General features: G+C 40.3%; 1 protein-coding gene across 7 annotated transcripts in view; it reads right to left on the reverse strand.

Moving 5' to 3' along the window:
* Positions 1-19,434, reverse strand: part of POMT1 (protein O-mannosyltransferase 1) — a 42,761-nt gene that overhangs the window by 6,484 nt on the left and 16,843 nt on the right. For all 7 annotated transcript variants that reach the window (XR_013484721.1, XM_020973536.2, XM_078149983.1 and 4 more), the window contains 9 exons: positions 18,267-18,362; positions 17,192-17,284; positions 9,660-9,756; positions 7,664-7,756; positions 5,778-5,898; positions 5,152-5,249; positions 3,971-4,084; positions 1,340-1,466; positions 613-790 (listed from right to left, as the gene is read on the reverse strand). Coding sequence is in view for 6 of the 7 variants with exons in the window: in XM_020973536.2 (XP_020829195.1) it covers positions 613-790; positions 1,340-1,466; positions 3,971-4,084; positions 5,152-5,249; positions 5,778-5,898; positions 7,664-7,756; positions 9,660-9,756; positions 17,192-17,284; positions 18,267-18,362 (1,017 nt within the window). In the remaining variant the exon portion in view is untranslated. The remainder of the gene's footprint in view (positions 1-612; positions 791-1,339; positions 1,467-3,970; positions 4,085-5,151; positions 5,250-5,777; positions 5,899-7,663; positions 7,757-9,659; positions 9,757-17,191; positions 17,285-18,266; positions 18,363-19,434) is intronic.

Here is a 19,434-nt window from a genome sequence, read left to right on the forward strand (position 1 = left end):
TGTAGTATCTCTGGCGTCTGTATCTTCCTTTGTACTCCCACTGCCACCACATTAGTTTAGCCTCTTACTTAAATCACATCTCAACTCATTACCCCCCCATCAGTCTCCCTCTACTCCAATCTACACTGAAAAGAATATGCCAGATTTATTTTTTTGAAAGGCAGCTCTGATCATTTCTTTTATGGCCAGTGAAGAAAGTCTAAACTTCTACTAGACACACCTTCCACATCTAACTAAACTGGATTACTCCCTTTTCTTTGCACCAACCTTTTGCTTTCCTGCTTCTATGACATAGCTCATACCCCTTGGAATTATTCTTTCCCCTCCTCAACCTATCTGAACGTTTATGGCACTTTGTAGCTCTATTTTGCACGTCTCACATTTTTCTACACTGTATCATAGTTATTAGTATGGAATTGACATGAATATTTCTGCTAGACTAAGTTCTTTGAGTGCAGGAGTCATGTCTTATTTATCTCTATAACTCCCATGGTGCCTTTTATATACAGCAGGTGCTCAATAAAAATGCTTGTTGAATGAATGGGAAAACACATTCATTCTTACAGTCCCCCCAGATCAATGTGATTTAAAATTGCAAGTGACCCCACATACCTGCAGAGGTGCTCACTCACATGCTGCAACACAATGGGGAGCAGGATGATCTGGAAGGTGAGAGCGGGCAGGTAGTGGTAAAGGAACAGCGTCTTCTCCATCATAAAGAAGGGGAGATAGTTTACAGCCCAGCCCCCACAACACACAGTCCCAGCCAATACCCAGAGAGACCAGGAATCTGAGGGAGAAAATTAAGGGGGAAAAAAATCACCTTAAACTTGTGCCACCAAGAAGAAAATTCAGATTCTGCTGGGTGTTTTATAAATTTAGCCTTGCTTACTCGAACTGTTTAACTCTCTTTAGACTTAAATATAAAATATCACCAAGTAATTTCTTATTTCATTTTCCTTCCCACATTCTCCGTGGAGAAGGAGTGGGATGTTTGGCCAGGGCCCATTTTCTCCATCTTGAACTGATGTAAAATCACTGTCCCAAGGAAGCTCGATCCTCAGGCTGAATGCCACCAAGGGCCTGTATTTAGAAAACTCTTCCTGCCTGTTACCCTGCACTGTAACAGAGAAGCCTGCAACACAGGGTGGGAAATTAATTCCCACTGCTCCTTTGGGAAAACAAAAATAGAAACAGAAAAACCACCAGAAGGAGCCCCGACTTAAGGCCCGCCGTACCAAAGCTGTCTGTCCAGCTGCCAGCCTCAAGGTATACCGAACTCTCACTAGAATGAAAAGGAAAAAACATATAAATGAGGGGAAAAAAAACCTCTACTCACCCTCAGGGATGTCACAGACATTTCTCCTCCGTCTGAGCAGATACCAGAAAAACAGAAGTACATAGGCCAAAGTGGCGATGTTGGCTGAAGACCAGGTCAAAGCATTTCCAAGCAGATGGATCTGAGCCTATAAACATAACAGGGCATTACTGTAGCCATTTGGCCTTATACATACAAGGTGGAAAAAATGATTAAGTAAAAAAAACCCCACTTATTTTTGGCACAATCTGCAAAACAGTTCCTAGTCAGGCTTATAAAGGTACTTAAGTGTTCTGCTTTGCAGAAGGATAAACTGAGGAGCAAGCTGTATAATGATGTCATCTTTCCCCCCCAATATAAATATTTATTAACTAATTTCTATGTGCAATGCACTGTGTCAGATACCGAGGGAAAAGATAAAATGAAAAACCAATGAAACCCAAACCAGCCCCCGCTCCTTGACGAACTTCTATGAGAAGAACACACAGCAGCCACTAAGTATTTTCTGACAAACTTTTTCACAGGACAATCTGAGTGAAGCCCAGTGGAAGTGCAACTACAAACTCTAGGCCTTTATTATAAGCACTGCATACGTCATCCTCTTTATTTTAGGTCCAACTTCACTGTAAGTAAATCTCTGCCTAATTACTCTGGGTAGGAAAAAGAGAAAAGCAGCAGTCAGGTCTCCCTGCCTCAAAACTCTCTCCACACCAGTCCATCCTACGTTTGGCTTTCAAACTGATCTTCCTTTAACACAAGGCTGTGTTATAGAGGAAACTGGGAAACACAGTGGTTAGAACACTGGACCTGGAATCAGGAAGACATGAGTTCAGTTACATACTAGCTGTGTGATCATGGGCAAATTTAAGTGTCACAGTGGATACAGTACTGGGCCTGAAGTTGGGAAGACCTGAGTACAAATCCCACCTCAGTCTCTTACTGGCTGTGTGACCCTGGGCAAGTCACTTAACCTGTATACCTCAGTTTCCTCAATTGTAAGATGAGGATTAAGACACACACAAGAAAACAGACCTAGGAGCACAGTATTTGAGAAATCCCCAAATCCCAGCTATTGGGGGAAGGGCTCACCTATTATTTGACAAAAGCTGCTGAGAAAACTGGACAAAAGTCTGGCAGAAATTAGATTTAGATCAACACCTCACACCATGCCAAGCTCCAAATGGCTACCTTTCCTAGATATAAAAGGTCACTTCATAAACAAGTTGGAGAAGCAAGGAAGAAATTCGTTTCGAATCTACAGATAGAGGAAGAGTTCATGATTAAACAAGTGATAAAGAAGAACCCACAAGATAAAATGGACCATTTTGATTACATTAAATTTAAAAGATTTTGCACAAACAAATCTAATTAGTAAAAATTAGAAGGGAAACAGGTAAATGGGAAAAATCTTTGCAGCAAATTTGTCTGAGAAAGGTCTCACCTCCAAGCTACAGAAGAATGGATCCAAATTTATATGACTGAGAGTCCTTCTCCAAATGATAAATGGCCAAAGGGTATGAACAAGAAATTTTCAAAGGCAGAAAACCCAAGCTATCAATAACCACATGAAAAAATGCTCTGAATCACTAATAATTATGGAAATGCAAATTAAAGCAACTTGGAGGATCCGCCTCCTACCTCTAGACTGGCAACAGGAGCAAAAATGGAAAATGACAAAGTTCTGGAAAACAGACCCACTTATGCCCTGACCTGATGGAGGCATCCTGGAAAGCAATCTGGAACCGTGCTGCCAATCACTAGAATGTGCCACCCTCTGACCCAGCTTTGCCAGATGAGGGCCTACGCCCAGAAGAAATCAAAGAAGAACAGGACTATATTTATAAAAATACCTATTTCTGTATTCAGCTCTTTTTTATAGTAGCCCCAAAAAAGAGAAACTAAAGAAGTGGCTAAATAAACAGTGGTGTATGAATGTAAAGGAATACCGTATCATAAGAAATAATGAAATGGACAGTTTCAAAGGAATCTGACATGATGCAGAGTGAATTAAGAACTGATTTATACAATGATAACAACATCATAGAGAAAAACAACTTTGAAAAATTCTGGTGTTCTGAGCAATGCAATGATACACCAAAAATCCCAAAGAATGAAGATGAAACACAGCACCATTTACCTTCTGACAAGAAATGGAGAAAGACACATACGTTTTCAGACATAACGAATGTGGGAATTTGTTTTTACCAGACTATGCAGCTATGTACTGAGAGCTTTATTTTAGGGGAGTCTGCTGGTGGGGGGGGGGGAGGCGCTTTGGGTTTTTTTTTTTTTAATGTATGCTGTGGTAGTGGAGGAAGTAGGGAGCTCCCCCCTAGAGGTGGTGGGAGGGACAGATTAATTTTTTTAAAGAGAGAAAAAAGAAATACATGTGGCATAGAATAGAAGGCATCAATAAAATTCTTAAAGTGGAAAAAAAAAGCCTCATCCCTTAATGTTTGGTGGGAGTGCTCATTCTTAGTTACCCAAACATGCACATTAAAGAGAGTCATAAGACTTCTGCTTTAAAGAAATATAAAGCCTGAACACAATACTCAATCACAATGGAGTTCTTCAAGAAAGTATAAAGCACTAAATCATTCATGTGGTTTGCTAGAAGTCTGCATCCAATATCCCTTCCATTCCCCCACTTACGCTGGTCCTGGGATGTAGCCAGTAGGCGATATTCGTCTCCAGTGTGAGCCATTCCAGGGGTGAGGAGCTGTACTTGTGCTCGGTTTCTTCACTCCTCAATGTCAGCATCTTCCACTAGAATAAAGCAGGTTTGTAGTTCCTTGATTCAAAACTATAATGTAAATAATACCATAATCATCAAGAAATTGTTCAAGGGTTTCCTGGATCATTTTTACACTGGTCAGATCTTTCAAAAGGGTATTGGGCACACCGCTGCTGTTCACACGAGCTTGAAGGTCATTCTAAATCAGAGGTATTCAAACCTGTGGCCCTCAAAACTCCTGAGCAGGGCCAGAAAGAAATTAAAATATAAATGAGAAATGTTTAACGAAATACATAAAACTTCAACAGAGATAATGTCAATAGAAGCTTTTCTAAATCAATATTTGCCAGCAGGGATCCATTTCTACATTATGCAATGGGAACAGACAACATGGAGCATTAGGCAGTTAGGAGCATCAAGGGAATCTAGACATCTGGATCTCAGATCCAGCTATGTCATGAACAAGCTTTGTGACTCATGAGTAAGTCACCTATCTGTGAACCTGAGTTTCTTCTCCTTATCTACATACAGCGCTTCTTAAACAGTTTAAGAAGCGCTATTCATAGATAAGGAGAAGAAACTCAGGTGACCCCAGAGATTTAAGAATCCCTGAAGGGGCTGCAAGCAGAAAAAGTTTAAGAAGCCCTGATCTATAAAATGAGGAGACTGGACAGACTAATGATGTCTAAGAGGTCCTTTTCACCTCTAACGTTCTATAATTTTGGAATTTTAACAAGATAAAAGTTTCTGTTTCATCAGCTAAAGGAGGAGGTCAAACATATCCTTTGGCAAAGTGTACTGATTATGGCACAGTTCTAATAAATCTCCCTTCTTAAATATATCACAAATCCTACCTGCAGAAGCTCAAACCACATATGCAGCAGAATTAAACTGATGGATCAACAAAGGTTCTGTTTTCTACTTATAATTAAAAGGAAAGGGGGAACACTGGAACTTCTGGGTCTTCAGTTCAGAGCTCATAAGACAACAAATTACTTAAATAAAGGCACAGAAGGCAAGGTTTAGTTAGACAAAAGTGCTAGAATTAGCCAGCGCCCAGCAAGTAGCCTGTTCCGCAAGCACACCCTAGGCCATTCACCTGCAGTTCTGTGAATCTGGCCATAAAACTGAGGTTTTTGCTGATGTCAATCTGAGTAGGGGAATGCAATTCCAGCTCTCTCTCCTTCTGTTCCTGGCCTAAAGAGTAGCAAAAGAGGCTAAGGTCAGTCATCTATGAAAAGAAACTGTTAAAACTTTTTTTTTTAAATCCCACCTCCCTTGACTTCAAATGACTAGTGAGCCAGCCTCGGCCAAAGCTATCATTCAAAATAAACTCCCCTCCAGCAAATTAACAGCTGGGAGAACCATGAATCTATATTTCACTCATGTTTAGAACTCATCTGGCAATGAAAGAAATCAGGTGCCTTCCCAACGATAATTAAGAATACCTTTAGTTATTTATAGCTTTGGTGCCCTTTTGCGGGACACAAATGTTCTGAAATTTAAGTAGAGATAATGGAGAAAAGATTTACATGGTGAGAGAAAAGAAAAGGCAGTAGAACTCTCAACAGAATTTAAAGAATTCAGCTTTCAAAATTTTTTTTTGTACAAAGTACTGTACAGATGAAAATAGTTTTCCCAAATCAGATCAACTAGACCAAGGTTTTCATTACAAAGATAGATCAGTCATACCAGTACAGAATTTATGACTCACTTGTGACTTACTTTTCCCATATCGGTGTTCCTCCACATTCCATACCATGCTCTGGTGATAGCCCTTGGATAGTTTTTCACCAATGATCTCTAGCTGCCGATAACCCCAGTCAGGTAATGATGCTCCACTCAGCTTGGGGGGGGGGGAAAGGGGGGGAGATCAAAATAAAAGAAGGTATTGTAAAAGAAAAGTTTCCCAAATCTGCCACAATTGGGCTTTAGCCCAATAGTGTTAAGGTTACCACTGATTCATTCCCTCCCAAAAGAGTGCATCTTATTTTTTTCCTATGATGTCCTCGTTTTAGAATTATTTGGACTAATGCCACTACTTCAGATAAAACACAGCACTGAAAAGGCTCATTTTGCCAGTAAATCAGCAAAGACAACAAAAGATGGAAACAGTAGATGTTGGAGGAGCTGTGGAAAAACAGACACATTAGCCTCAGACACTTGACACCTACTAGCTGTGTGACCCTGGGCAAGTCACTTAACCCCAAGTGCCTAGCCAAAATAAAAAAAAGGCAAAAAAAAAATTAAATAAAATTAAAAAAAGAAAAACAGACACATTAATATACTGTTGGTGGAACTGTGAAATGGTCCAAACTTTCTGGAAAACAATATGGAATTATGCTAAAAAGTTAACTAAAATGTCCACATCCTTTGACCCAACCCCACCACTAAGTATATATTCTAAGGAGATGAAAGCCAGAAAGATAAGTCCTGTGTACACCAAACTATTCATAGAAGGTTTTTTTGTGGTAGCAAAGAACTGAAAGTGCAGCATGACTGGGAAACGCCTAAACAAACTGGGCTTCAGGAACGCCATGGAATATCACCAGACTGTAAGAAATGAGGCACGTGTAGAATCTGGAGAAAGACTTAATGAACCGATACAGAGTCAGACAGGCAGAACCAGGAAAGCAGATACACAATGTAAATGGAAAGAGCAAACCCTGCGTAAATGTAGTGACCAGGCTTGGCCCTGAAGAAGAAACAAGAAAATGTACTTCTTCCTTTCTTTACAGAGATACTGAGGACTACGGGTGCATTATGTTGACGTGCTGGTTAGATATTATGGAAATGCTTTTTTCTCTTTCTTTTAAAAATCTGTTACAAGGCTGACTTCAGAAAAACCTGGGAAGACCTATATGGTCTGATGCTGAGTGAAGTGAGCAGAACCCAGAGGACTTTGTACACAATAGCAGCCACGTTATGCAATGACTAAGACTGTTAAACTGAACCCTTCTCAGCATTACGAGGATCTAAGACATCTCCAGAGGCCTCGGGATGGAAAATGCTGTCCACATCCAAAGAAAGAACTATGGAAGTCGAATCGCTATCACTTACTTTTACCTTCTGTTGAGTTTTGTTTCATCTTTCTGATGGTTCCTCCTATTGGTTTTAATTTTTACTTACAACTTCACTAATGTGAAAATATGTTTAATGGGTATGTAAATGTACAGCCTATGTCAGATTGTGCGCCGTCTTGGGGGGGGGGAGAAAAAGGGAGAAAAAATTTTCAACTCAAAAGCATATGGAAAAAAAAATAATAAAAAAAATAAAAATCTCTGTTACACAGAATGGTTGTATAGGGGAAAGAGAAGGGATATATTCAGAAAAAAAGGGCAATACAAAAACAAAACAGATTGGTAAAAAAAAGATTCTTGAAAAAGAAACAGAGCCATCTTCAATTTCACAGGGGTAAAAAAAATCTTGGCAGTTTTCCTTTACTTTCTTTTACCTCCTTTACTATTGGTGCGCTCTGTCTCTCACTCTGTCTCTCTCTCTAGCCTTTTTAAAGCCTATTCAGACTGAAAAGTAAAGCATGAAGAAACTGAGTACCTACAGCTTGGGAAAAAATGGCTTGGGAAGAAGTCCTTCAACTATGGAACCCTTACCTTCAATACTGCTGAAGTGTTCACGTGTACAAACCGAACTTCTGACAATATGGTCTTCCATATGTCTGAATGTGACTCACGGTTTACAATATCCTAGAAAAAAATCAGATCTTTTTGCATTACTTTTGTTTCTCTTTTCCAGGGGCTGAATGATTTTCATACACAGAAGGCTCAAGGCCTCATATGAGGGAGGCAACGTGGCAGAGAGGGAGCTGACCTCAGAGGCAGGAAGACTGGGGAGTTCAGGGCCTTCTGTCCTGTACTGGCTGTGTGACTGAGCAAGTCCCTAAACCTCTCAGCGTCCCTGACAATCTCTCAGACTACAAGTTTCAAACAGGCACTGTTCTGCATGATTAGAGGAAGCTTCCTCAGCAGGAGTTCCATGCATCAATTACATCATAGGTTCAGTAGAAAAAAAGGCTAAAGGCTAATGCTCATCAGATCCTATCAACTAGCATCCAATGAAAGACAACAGGCATTTCTTTTTGCTACCACTAGTATCTTTCCTAACACAAATCACTTAGAAGTGGCGATTCACCATGGCTGTACACAAAGGCCCATGACTCACCTTGCAAAGACAGGAAAGGACATGAGAAGCTCATTTTAAAGGGTTTTTCCTGTTTTACATTTTTGTATTATTGCTTCACAAATGAAGCTCAAGGTGCTGAGCCATTTTAAGAATTAGGCATTTTGGGGGTGGGGGGGCTAGGCAATGGGGTTAAGTGACTTGGCTAGGGTCACACAGCTAATAAGTGTCAAGTGGTTGGTCTGAGGCCAGATTTGAACTCAGGTCCTCCTGACTTCAGGGCCAGCGCTCTATCCTCTGCGCCACCTAGCTGCCCCTTCACCTCTATTCTCCAATGGCCTCAAAAGAGAAAATAAAATAAACATGCTTCACGGATGGACTTAGGAGTTTTGAAGTAAATGAATACAACCTCTAATTAGAATCATAAACCAGAATTCTTCTTCGTAACAACTCACATTTTATGTAGCACTTTAAGGCTGATAAAACACTTTCCTTAGAACGATCCAATGATGTAGTTAAGGCAAGTATGATTATCCCCACTTTACAGATGAAGAAATTGAAGCTCTAAGAAGTTAAGTGTCTTCCCAAGGTTCACAATGCTCAGACAGGATTTGAAAGCAAGCCTTTTGGTTCCAAGTCTAGTGTGCTTTCTACCATACCAAGCTGTCTCTCCACGGTGGGTTCAGGTACACTATTCAACTTAATTCAAAAAGCATTTACTGAGGGCTCATTGTCTGCTGGGCACAGGTCTAGGTATTGAGGATGTGGAAACAAAATTGAAACAGTCCCTCCCCCTGAGAAACTTAGCATCTCCTAGGTTGGGGGGGGTAGGGAGACAACAACAAAATGTACCCAGATAAATATACGTAAAACAAATACAATTTGTAATTTGGAGGGGCAGGGGAGATCTGGAAAGGCTGCCTGCAGAAGACGGCACGAAGGCAGCTTTGAAGGAAGTGAGGAATTCTAGAAGATTAAAGAAAGGAGGAAGAGCATTCCAGGGACAGCTTGTCCAAAGGCCCAGACACAGGAATATTGTTTCCTGGGGACACAAAAGGCTAGTCTGGTGACAGCATATAGTGCATGAGAGGGAGTAATGCGGAATCTGTCTGGAAAATAGGGTGGAGTCAGACTGTGAAGGGCTTTAAATGTCAAACATGACAGTTTGTATTTTATCCTAGGATAAGGAAGCATTGGTTTTTGGAGGTACTATTACCTTTAATAACGATTTTATTAACTTATCAACAAAAAACTCTTATTCACCGTAACGTCATTCAATATCTGATGTAGTAAAAAGAACCCCAGGCTGAGAGTCAGAATGCTCCCACTGGTGCAATTCAAAACCTGGTGGTGCCCCTAACTTGACAGCGGTTTGGGGCAGGTCATTTGACCTCTCTGGGCCCCAGGTTCTTCACGTGCCAAATGAAAAAGTTGGATTAGGTGCTATCTAGAAAATTCTGTTCAACTTACCACTCTCCAAAGGTTCTGTGCTGGCATGGAAATATTATAGTCGATGTAACAGGAAATTTCTTGAGAGTGTGGACTCAGAGGTGCAGCAACATCGTGCCTGAATCAATGAAGACAACACTTTATGGAGAAATTCCTCAGTCTGGGTCCTTTGCTCATTTTAAGATAACTTTGGGGAACATTTGTGATGGAAAAAAAAAAGTCTGATTTTCAACGACAAAGCCTCAGGAAAAGGTAAGTTGTTCAAAATGTTTATCAATGACTTAAGATACCCATATATGGCATGCTTCTCTAATTTTCAGTGACACAAAGCCAACAAATAAATAGTTAACATGCTGCATGACAAAGTAAGGAACCCAAAAAAGTCAACAGGTTAAAACATTGCTTCAAAATGAAAATTAACAGTCACGAATATAAAGTCTTACATATGAATTCAAAAAACTAGCTTCATGTATAAGGTAAGTGGAGACATGGGTAGAGAACAGTTCATTAAAAATTATCTGGGAGTTTTGTGGACAAGTTAATTCCATTTGAGTCTCTAATATGATATGACAGCTAAAAAAGTAAATGCAATCTTAGTATGCAATGACAGAAGGACAGTGTGTATGAATAGGGAGGTGACAGTACCAATGGCATCTGTCCTGTGTCACACCACGTTTAGTTTTCTAGAAATCACACCACAGGAAAAGATATGGATAAGATGGATCAGTCATGTGACAAGAGTGAAGGACAACCGATAGCTAGTGTCTTCATGATGCCAAGAAAACTTGAGGAGGACTCCATGTACCTTGATAGATCCCCTGCTGTGAATTTATGGGAGGAGATGAATAAGAGCTATACAGGATGGGCAGCGACGAATGGGTGGCAGCCCTCATTATCTGAATAATTACTCCTATTGATGATACTTTTTAAGGCAGGGACAAAACCAACACCACTCAATAATCTGCCCTCAATAACCTTTACAAATTTCACCATTAAATAGTATTAGACTAAGCTAAATCCAAATCACTTGGTTTGCTGGCTGCTGTGGAATCAGTGATGTCACTGAGCCACGACACTCACCAATATGGGCACCTTTCTCACTGGCACAGAACATAACACACTGATATCTTCTCTCTATGATTCTCATCCACGTTACTGTACAATTCTCCTCTGGAGGAGCTACTTAAAGGCCTTACCTAATCTGCTGGGGTCTTATAATAAGCATTTTATTCATACCAGTAAAACATTCAAGTTGCCCATCCTTTCACTACATGACTGGCCTACCTCCTGTTCCAAACATAAATGTCTTTGGCAAGGTCTTGTATTCCATTTTTGTATGCAAGTCACTGTTGCTACTATGCTGTGTCACCTACCCTTGTTATGAATTATTCTACTGCTCTTTGGGCCAACTGCAATGCTGAGTCTTCCAACGCTGCTGTGTGTCACAGCACTGGCTGCCAGGAGAATGAGAAAGGCTTTGGCAGCCGGGGCAGGTTAGGATCACTGAAAGTGCTGCACAACTTCCCAAAAGCAATCCAGCCCAAGCCGCTCCGCTCAGTCAGCTCTGAGGTTAGCTCAAAGACACAGAGTGTGTCTAGAAGGGACCTCAGAGGCCTTTGACGCCCACCACACCTAAGCAAGGATCTCCTGGATGACCTGCCCCACAGGGGCTTGGCCAACCTTGATGCTCCAGTCCTGCCACCATCACCAACTCTCTGGATCACTTCAGAAAGAGAAGTTGGAGCCTACCGAGCATTTTAAACTAGAAATCCCATAGGCATCTCAAAATCAACATGGCCAAAACAGAATTCATCATATTTTCCCCCAAATCTACCCCATTTTGAACGTTCTTATTTCTGTTGAGGGTATTACTATCCTTCTAGTCACCCAGGTTCACAATGTCATAGCCATCCTCAACTTCTCACTCTTCCTAAAGGTAGTTGACGGTGCAGTGGATACAACGACGGCCCGGAGACAGTAAGTCCCGAGTTCAAATCTGGCCTCAGACATTTACTAGCTGTGTGACTCTGGAAAAGTCACTTAACCTCTGATTGCTTCAGTTTCCTCCACTGTAAAATGGCTATAGCACCTACCTCCCAGTGTTATGCTGAAGATCAAACAAGATAACATTAGGAAAAGTGCTTAGCACAGTGTCTGGCACATAGACGGTACTGCATACATGCTTATCCCCTTCCTGCCTCCTTCTTCACCCCAGATATCCAATCAGTTTCCAAGCCTTATCACCTCCACCTTCTCAACAGCTCTTGCTTCCTTCTCCTTATCTCTACTCACGTGACCATCATCCCAGTTCAGACCATCATCATTTCTTGTCTAGATTATAGCAGAAGCCTCCTAATTGGTCTCCCTGCCTCCTGTTTTTCCTCTCTCTAATGCATCCTCCATATAATAGCCAAAGTGAATTTCCTAAAGCATGAGTCTCACTGTCTCAGTCCCCTACATAACAAACTCTAGTGGCTCTCTGTTGCCTCTAAGGTCAAATACACACCGCTTTCCTTGGCATTTAAAGCCCTTTGTAACTTGGCTCAAATTGCTCGTGTGAGTCTTGCTACATATTACTCCCCTTCATACACTCCGCTGTTTAGCCAAAATGTCCTTTTCACGATTCCTCCCTCACAACACCCCAGCACCATTCTCCACACATCCACAAGCGGCTCCCTACGCTCTCTCGTCTCCCCTTCACTCTGTTGTGAGGCTGGTAGAGAAGGTAGTGTGCGAAGGGTGTGAGGAGAGAAGAAGTTTGGAATAGCCACTGTGGAGTGTGGGATGGAGAATCAATTCGGGAGGGGTTAAAAGGACTGACTTGCTGCAGTGAGAGCCCAGGTGAAGTTAGTTGATAAATGCGTACTAGTTCCAGGAAGCGCAATTACATGACTTCCTTCATTTCCCTTTAATAGCACTGAAGCAGGAGTAGAAGCAGCAAATGGTGAAAGTAATTCAGGGGTGGTGTTTGATAAGGCACGAGTGTCAGTAAGAAAAGGGGGACGATTACAAGGTTGAGACTGGGAAGGGAAGAAAGTGAAGCCAGAGCAAGGGTGGTAGCCTGGCAAAGTTCTCAAAGATAAAGGGACCAGATGTCATGGTGAGCACAAAGAACAGATGTATAAAGAGTGAGACATAGTGAGAGTTGGAATGATAGGAGGCTATGGTCAGATAAAGGAAGATTAGAAGAGAAAAAATGGGGTTTTTTCCTCATGATATAAGATTGGGAGCTGATAACGATATAAAATCAAAAGGCATCAATAAAGCTTTAAAAAAGAATACAACAGAAGACTACCAAACGCTTTGTTAAAATGTTAACTAAATTATATCTCTAATATAAATTATATTTATCAATAACATTCTTTTGACTGACCAATCTAGCAATTGTAAAAAAAAAAAGAAAAAAGGAAACAAGGTCAACTCTGGCAAGACCTGCTCTCAGTGAGCCAAGCTGGCTCCTTGTCTTTAAACTCACTGATACATTTTGTCTTGACACAAATATTTCCCAATGAACAGCCAAACAAACTCCACTACAAATTACACTCCTTGAAAATCAGTTGGATTATGAACAGAAAGGATGTGTCCTTTCACTCTGATGGTATGGCATTAACACTGGGCACTGCTGCGGTCACTGCATGTGTGTGAGCATCTGGGGCTCTGCTCTCATCACACTCCATCGTGGGTACAAGTCTCTCTCTTCATGCTCTCTGAATTCTTCATATCCATCGATATTCCATCGATACTCCACTATATTCACATAACAGCTTATTTGGCCATTGTCCAATAACTGGCCAGATGTTTGTGTTCTAGCTTTTTACAAACAAAAGTACTGCTATTGTGATTATTTCTGTACACATGGACTTGTTCTAACCTCTTTGGGGGTACAGTCCTAGTAGTGGGATCTCTGATTCAAAGGCTTTGAGTAATTTGATAGCTGTCCCCCCGGAATTCCCAACCGTTTTCAAGAATTGCTGAAACAATTCTGTCAGCAGTAAACTAGCATGGCTGCTTTCCCCCGAGCTGTATGTTGGCAATCACCACCTCCTTTTCTAGGTGTTTGGTAGCCATTCTTTTAATAACACACTGCTAAATGTAGTGAGTACATCTGTGTAATTAAAATGAAAGCAGACCGTGTAATTATAACGACCAAGAGAAGCCCCAAAGAAGAGTTACGGAAATGAACCTCGCTCCCTTCTTTGCAGAAGTAGAAGACTATGCACAGACTATTCCATATACTGTCAAACTGGTTTGATAGGCTAGCTGGTCTGGCTCAAATGCTTTCTCTCTTCTTTCTTTTTTCCAGGATAGTTCAGCATATAAGAGATAGGAAGCAGACATTGGCAATGAAGGTTATATAAAAACAAAAGATATCAATAAAATGAAAAAATAATTATCATTAGCATTTACATAGTACTTCAAGGTTTGCAAATCACTTTGTTGCATTTGATTCTCACAAGAACCCTGGAAGGTAGGTGATGTTATTATCCCCATTTTTCAGTTAAGAAAACTGAGGTAGACAGAAGTTAAGTGACTAGCCCAGGGTCACACAGCTAGTAAGTGCCAAAGGCTAGATTTGAACCCAGGTCTTCCTGACTCCAAGTCCAGCACTCTATCTACTGTACCACCTAGCTGCCCCTGATTAAAATTAAAAAATTTATTCTAGACTTTTGCCAGGAATAGAAATCAAACCTAACACTTTGCAGAGTCAATTATCTTCTGTGTTGTAAAAATCAAGACATCTGTCTTTCTCTAGTCCTGCTCTTTCAAAGACCACTGATAAGAGCCCAGCAGTTATATCCCCTAGTTTTTTGGGCACCCTGAGTTTTTAGCTCCCCTGGGCCAAATGACTTGAATTCATAAGGGGCAGCTAGGCATTCTCATCCGACCTCCTTATTAATCTTGGTTATTGATGCTTTATTACCAATATTTGTGTATGCCCTGTTCAGTGCGACAATCACTGTCCTTGACAGAGAAACCAGAAAAATAAGAGCCCAGCAGTTCTGCTTTTTCTTCATCAATTATTATCCACGAACCATCTGTCCTGGGCTGCCATGCTATCCTTTCTTTCATCTTTTCTTCAATGAAATTTCTAAAGCCCCTCTGTGTTCTCCTTAGCTTTCATCACCTGCCTCAGCTCTTCCAGAATCAAAAACAAAACCCTCTGTTAGACTTTCAAAGCTGTTCAAAACCTGACCCCTGCTTTCCCCACAGCCACAACAGCTTCCTGGCTGTTCCTCAAACAAGGTGCTCCATCTCTAGACTCTGGCAGTTTTCACTGGCTGGTCCCCATGCTGGGAACTTTCAGCCTCCTCAGCAGCTAACCTGGGCGGCCTTCCTTCAAGTTTCAGCTAAACTTCCACGTCTTTAGAGAAGCCTCTTCCTGTCCTCCTCAATCTTAGTCCTTTCCCCCTGAGACCGTCTCCAACTGATCACAAACACATACAAACACAGCTTGTATATACCTATATATACAACTACTTACAAACGATACATATATAGATATAACTATTTACAAACAATACATACATATCTACTGTTTGTAAATAGTTGTTCATACGCTGTCTTACCCATAGAGACTGCTGAGCTCCTAAGGAGGAGGGACTGTTTTTTTATTCTTTCGTCCTCTGCCTTTCTTTGTATTCCTAGCACTTACTACAGTACCTGGCACAGAGAAGGTACTTAATAAATGCTTGCTGACTGAAAAACAAGAACTGCCTAATAAAGGGAAAATTATACTACCACGACAGCTATAGAGCCTGGCTTTCCTTTAATAAACAAGGATTAGAGAACCCTTACAAAGCATCAATACTAAATGACTGAGTAATAAATGCTTCTTGACTTGCCTTGACTCAGAGCTCTAGCACTTGTAACATTCTTCTTACAGGATTGTGCCAAATTTTTGTATTCACCCTCCATCACCTGTTCTAGCTCCCATCTTCTGTACATGTCTTAAAAAGTTTAGGCCATTCTTTTTCTGAAGCCTTTAAAATCTGCTCTCCCAAGATTGAGGCTGCTATGTCTGGATTTCTTCTCCTCTGCCACAAAATCAAAGCTGGAGTAGTTAACTAACCCCCAGAGTTCCCACCATTTCCACTCTAGCAATTAGTTCCTCTTTGTTCACGAATCAGATCCAGAATAGAAGTTCAAGCAATCGACAAGTATTTATGAAGCATTAATATTATTAAGACCTAGCTACTGGGCATATAGATAAAAAGAACCAAACAATCTGAACTCACACTTCTAATGGAAGTGACCAGGAGGACATATATAAGTATAAACAGAATAAATGAAAATAAATACAGGCTAGTTAAAATACAAGGTATTTGAGGGAGGGAGAACACCAGTAGTTGGAGGGGAATCAGGAAAGACTTCAAGTAGAAGGTAGCACTCTAGCTGTGGCTTCTATGCGGTGGAGATGAGAAGGATGCTAGACAGCATGTTGTGTGTGAGGAGCCAAGAGAAAGCCCACGGGGCTGGACTAAGTGTGCTAGATGGAAAAGTAAGCTGGGGCCATGCTGTGAAGGGTATCAACACAACGTCACTCATAAACAGGATAATCAGAAACTCTGTCACTTAGGCTTTGAACAGGACATCCTCCATGATAGGAGCAAACAGCTTGGGCAGACAAAGGCAGCAAGGTAACACAGTGGATAGAGTATCAAGGATGGAGTCAGGAAAACCTGAGTTCAAATCCAGTTTCAGACACTTCCTAGCTGCATGACCCTAGACAAGTCATTTAACCCGTTTGCCTCAGTTTCCTCATTTGTAAAACGGAGAGAATAACACCTATGTCCCAGGGTTGTTGTGAGGAAAAATCAGATAATAATTATAAAATGCTGTTAGTCCAGTGCTTACATAGTAAGCACTATATAAATGTTGACTATTATTATTTGCATTTAGAACAGATCCTTAAAGTTATTTCTGTAGTTATGTCTATCTTGTAGTGACTTAACATATTCATGAAAGACATCCCATTAGACGAAACCATTGAAGGCTCTTTCACTTTGCTGATCATTTTTCAGGCTAAAAACTACTCTTATTCTTAATCTACCTTACCCATAACATAGAACAGCAAAAAAACAAAATTTCTTGAAAGGCTTAGTTGCCCTCCCCAACATCAACCTCAAAAGATCAGGACTATAACTTCAGATAACTTAAGCTTTTTAAAATAAACGTTCACACCTCTATCACTCTTTTTGAATCCATGTAATGTTTCAAGACCACCAAGATGCCCATTTCATTCCACGCTACATAAAGCAGAACTTTCCTTTCTCTTAAAAAGTATTTTCTTCAAAGTTCAAGGGATACTCTGTAGTTCTAATACTCCTAGAGCTGTTGAACACGTTAATAATTTTATGCACCTTAATCATATACATTTCCAGACTGAAGATGCCTAATCTGATTATGCAAATGAAAAGACAGGTACATCAATTAGGAAAATTAAGAATCCAGAAGCAGCAATTTCTTCCCACTAACTGAATTACTTCTGAACAAAAAGTGAACCTGGAGAGAAAGAACAAAGGAAGAGAACAGTGAATGGTGAGAACACTTACGTATTGAGGAAACGAGTTGTAATTCCATGGACCAGCTGCACAATATCCCCATGTCGTACAGGCCTAGGAGGATTGGATACAACCAACTGATGCCTAGTTAACAGAGAAAAGAATTTGTATATCCACCCGGGAGGAATAGCTCAGGCTATGTCACATGACAGCTAGCAATACAGCAGAGCCAACTAAGTAAGACAGAACTTAACTCACAATAAAGACAAATGTACTTTTGTATCTTCCAAGCCAACAGCATCTTTTACGTGGAAACAATATGGGCAAAACAAGTAATTTAATACCATTGTTGTTTCCCTACAATCTCCAACTTCTATTCTAGTTTGTAAATAAATAATTAACTTCATAATGAAGCTAGTTATTTATAGAGAACTTGAGGGTACTTAAAAACAGTTTTTCAAATATTAAAAAAAATTCCCACAGAAATATTGTTTATGTTAATTTATCCTACACATGGAGAAAGTGTGTGAAATAAAGTTAAATTTCAGTTCCTATTCCTCTCAATACAAACGAGTTTTTAATTCATATCTGTGTAAACAAAAGGAGAGTAAAAATAAAACTAAAATAGGTATTTCAAAGTTACAAAATTCTGAAAGTAACTCAAGCTATATTTCTCATATCAAATTCCATTTTGCTTCACATTTTCAAAAGGAAAGAGCACTAGGTCTGAACTGGGTTCAAATGTTTGCTCTGCCTTTTATAAAGCTTTTTTTGTGCTTTAACCTCTCTGGGCCTCAGTTTCCTTATGTGTAAAATGAGGGAGCTGGACTAGGTCACCTTTAATATCCCTTTTGCCTCTAAATCTATGATTCTATGATCTTTTCGTTTACTACAATTATCTATGGTTTTATGGGTTCTACATCTCCTAGTAACGACCCAACAGAACAGAATTTTTCATCACTAAAATACATACTATGACCATCAAGAAACTACTCTTCTAGTTACCAGACAGAAATAGTAAAAAATTCAAAAAATTCAATTATGTCTATTATAAAGAGATGCTAATTACTGTAGATGACCAAGAGCCTGATGATGCCCCTGGAGGAGGTTCCTTTTACGTACTCACTTCCCAGGATCTTTTACAATCCACCAGTTATTGACATCTTTGAAGGGATAACAGGTCACCTGTTGCTGGTGGGAGCTGCCTCGGCCATTCTCATACCTAGAGAGGGAACAATGAACACAAGAACAATAGCATTTTAGCCAAATTAGCAGCCAACCATCTTTTTTCTCACTTTCTTTAAATTGGTGAAGGAGCCCCTTTCACACCACTTAACTTACTTGGTTAGTCAATTAACTCTCCTCTTGTTCCACACAAATATAAAGTAAAACCTCATTTGTACTGAGAGGTATCAAAGTATTCAAGTTTAATTTTATTTCGTTTAATTTCTTCATGTATAGGATAAACTAATAACATAAGCAAGAGTGTAGCATTTGAGAATAAACTGCTTTCAAGAATCCCAGACCTTGATTTTCTAGACTTCAAAAATCATGCGTCTGCTGCTATTTCATCCTAGAACTTCCCACAGTGCCTCGGACCTCCTCATCCCAGAACATCCTATCACCGTCTTGGCCTGCTCGTCCTGGAAGATCCCTCTAAAAGGGCCATTCCCCCTTCTCCCATCAGCATGTTCCTCTGGGAACCTCCATTTGGTGATGGGGCCCAGGCCAGTCAGCCTTTAGTCCCTTCCTGACCTTGTTTCAGATTTTTCAATCTTCACAATCAGCCCTCTCCAACCTCCTGCTGTTTTTTAGTTTCCTTTTATTTATTATCTTCTTCCATTAGAATGTAAGCTTCTTGAGGGGAGGGACTATCTTCTTTTGCACTTGGATCCTCAGGGCTTAGCACAGTGCCTGGCACAGAATAAGCACTTAGGAAATGCTTATTTCCTTTCTTCCTTTAGCTCTCTCTAAGCATCCCTTTACTTATAAAAGATTGACATGGATAAAATCTTTTTGAGTGGAAAGAGACATGTAGTCTCCTACTTCAATGTTCTCATTTCACAGATAAAGGATATGATGCTCAGAGAGTTTAGAATGTGCTGATTACAATTCATTCAGAGTAAATCTGGCAGAATTTCTACCAGGTAAGAATCTGGTAGACTATTTTAAACCATAACATCTACTTTTCACTACTCCAGACTAACCACCCAATTAGTCCAAATTAGGAAGTTTCAGTATACGTCGAGATGATTTGACTTCTTTATTTGATAAATTTAATCTCTAACTAGGTT

This window comes from Phascolarctos cinereus, unplaced genomic scaffold, assembly GCF_003287225.1.
Source record: "Phascolarctos cinereus isolate Bilbo 61053 unplaced genomic scaffold, phaCin_HiC Scaffold_2;HRSCAF=192, whole genome shotgun sequence".
NCBI classification, from domain to species: domain Eukaryota; kingdom Metazoa; phylum Chordata; class Mammalia; order Diprotodontia; family Phascolarctidae; genus Phascolarctos; species Phascolarctos cinereus.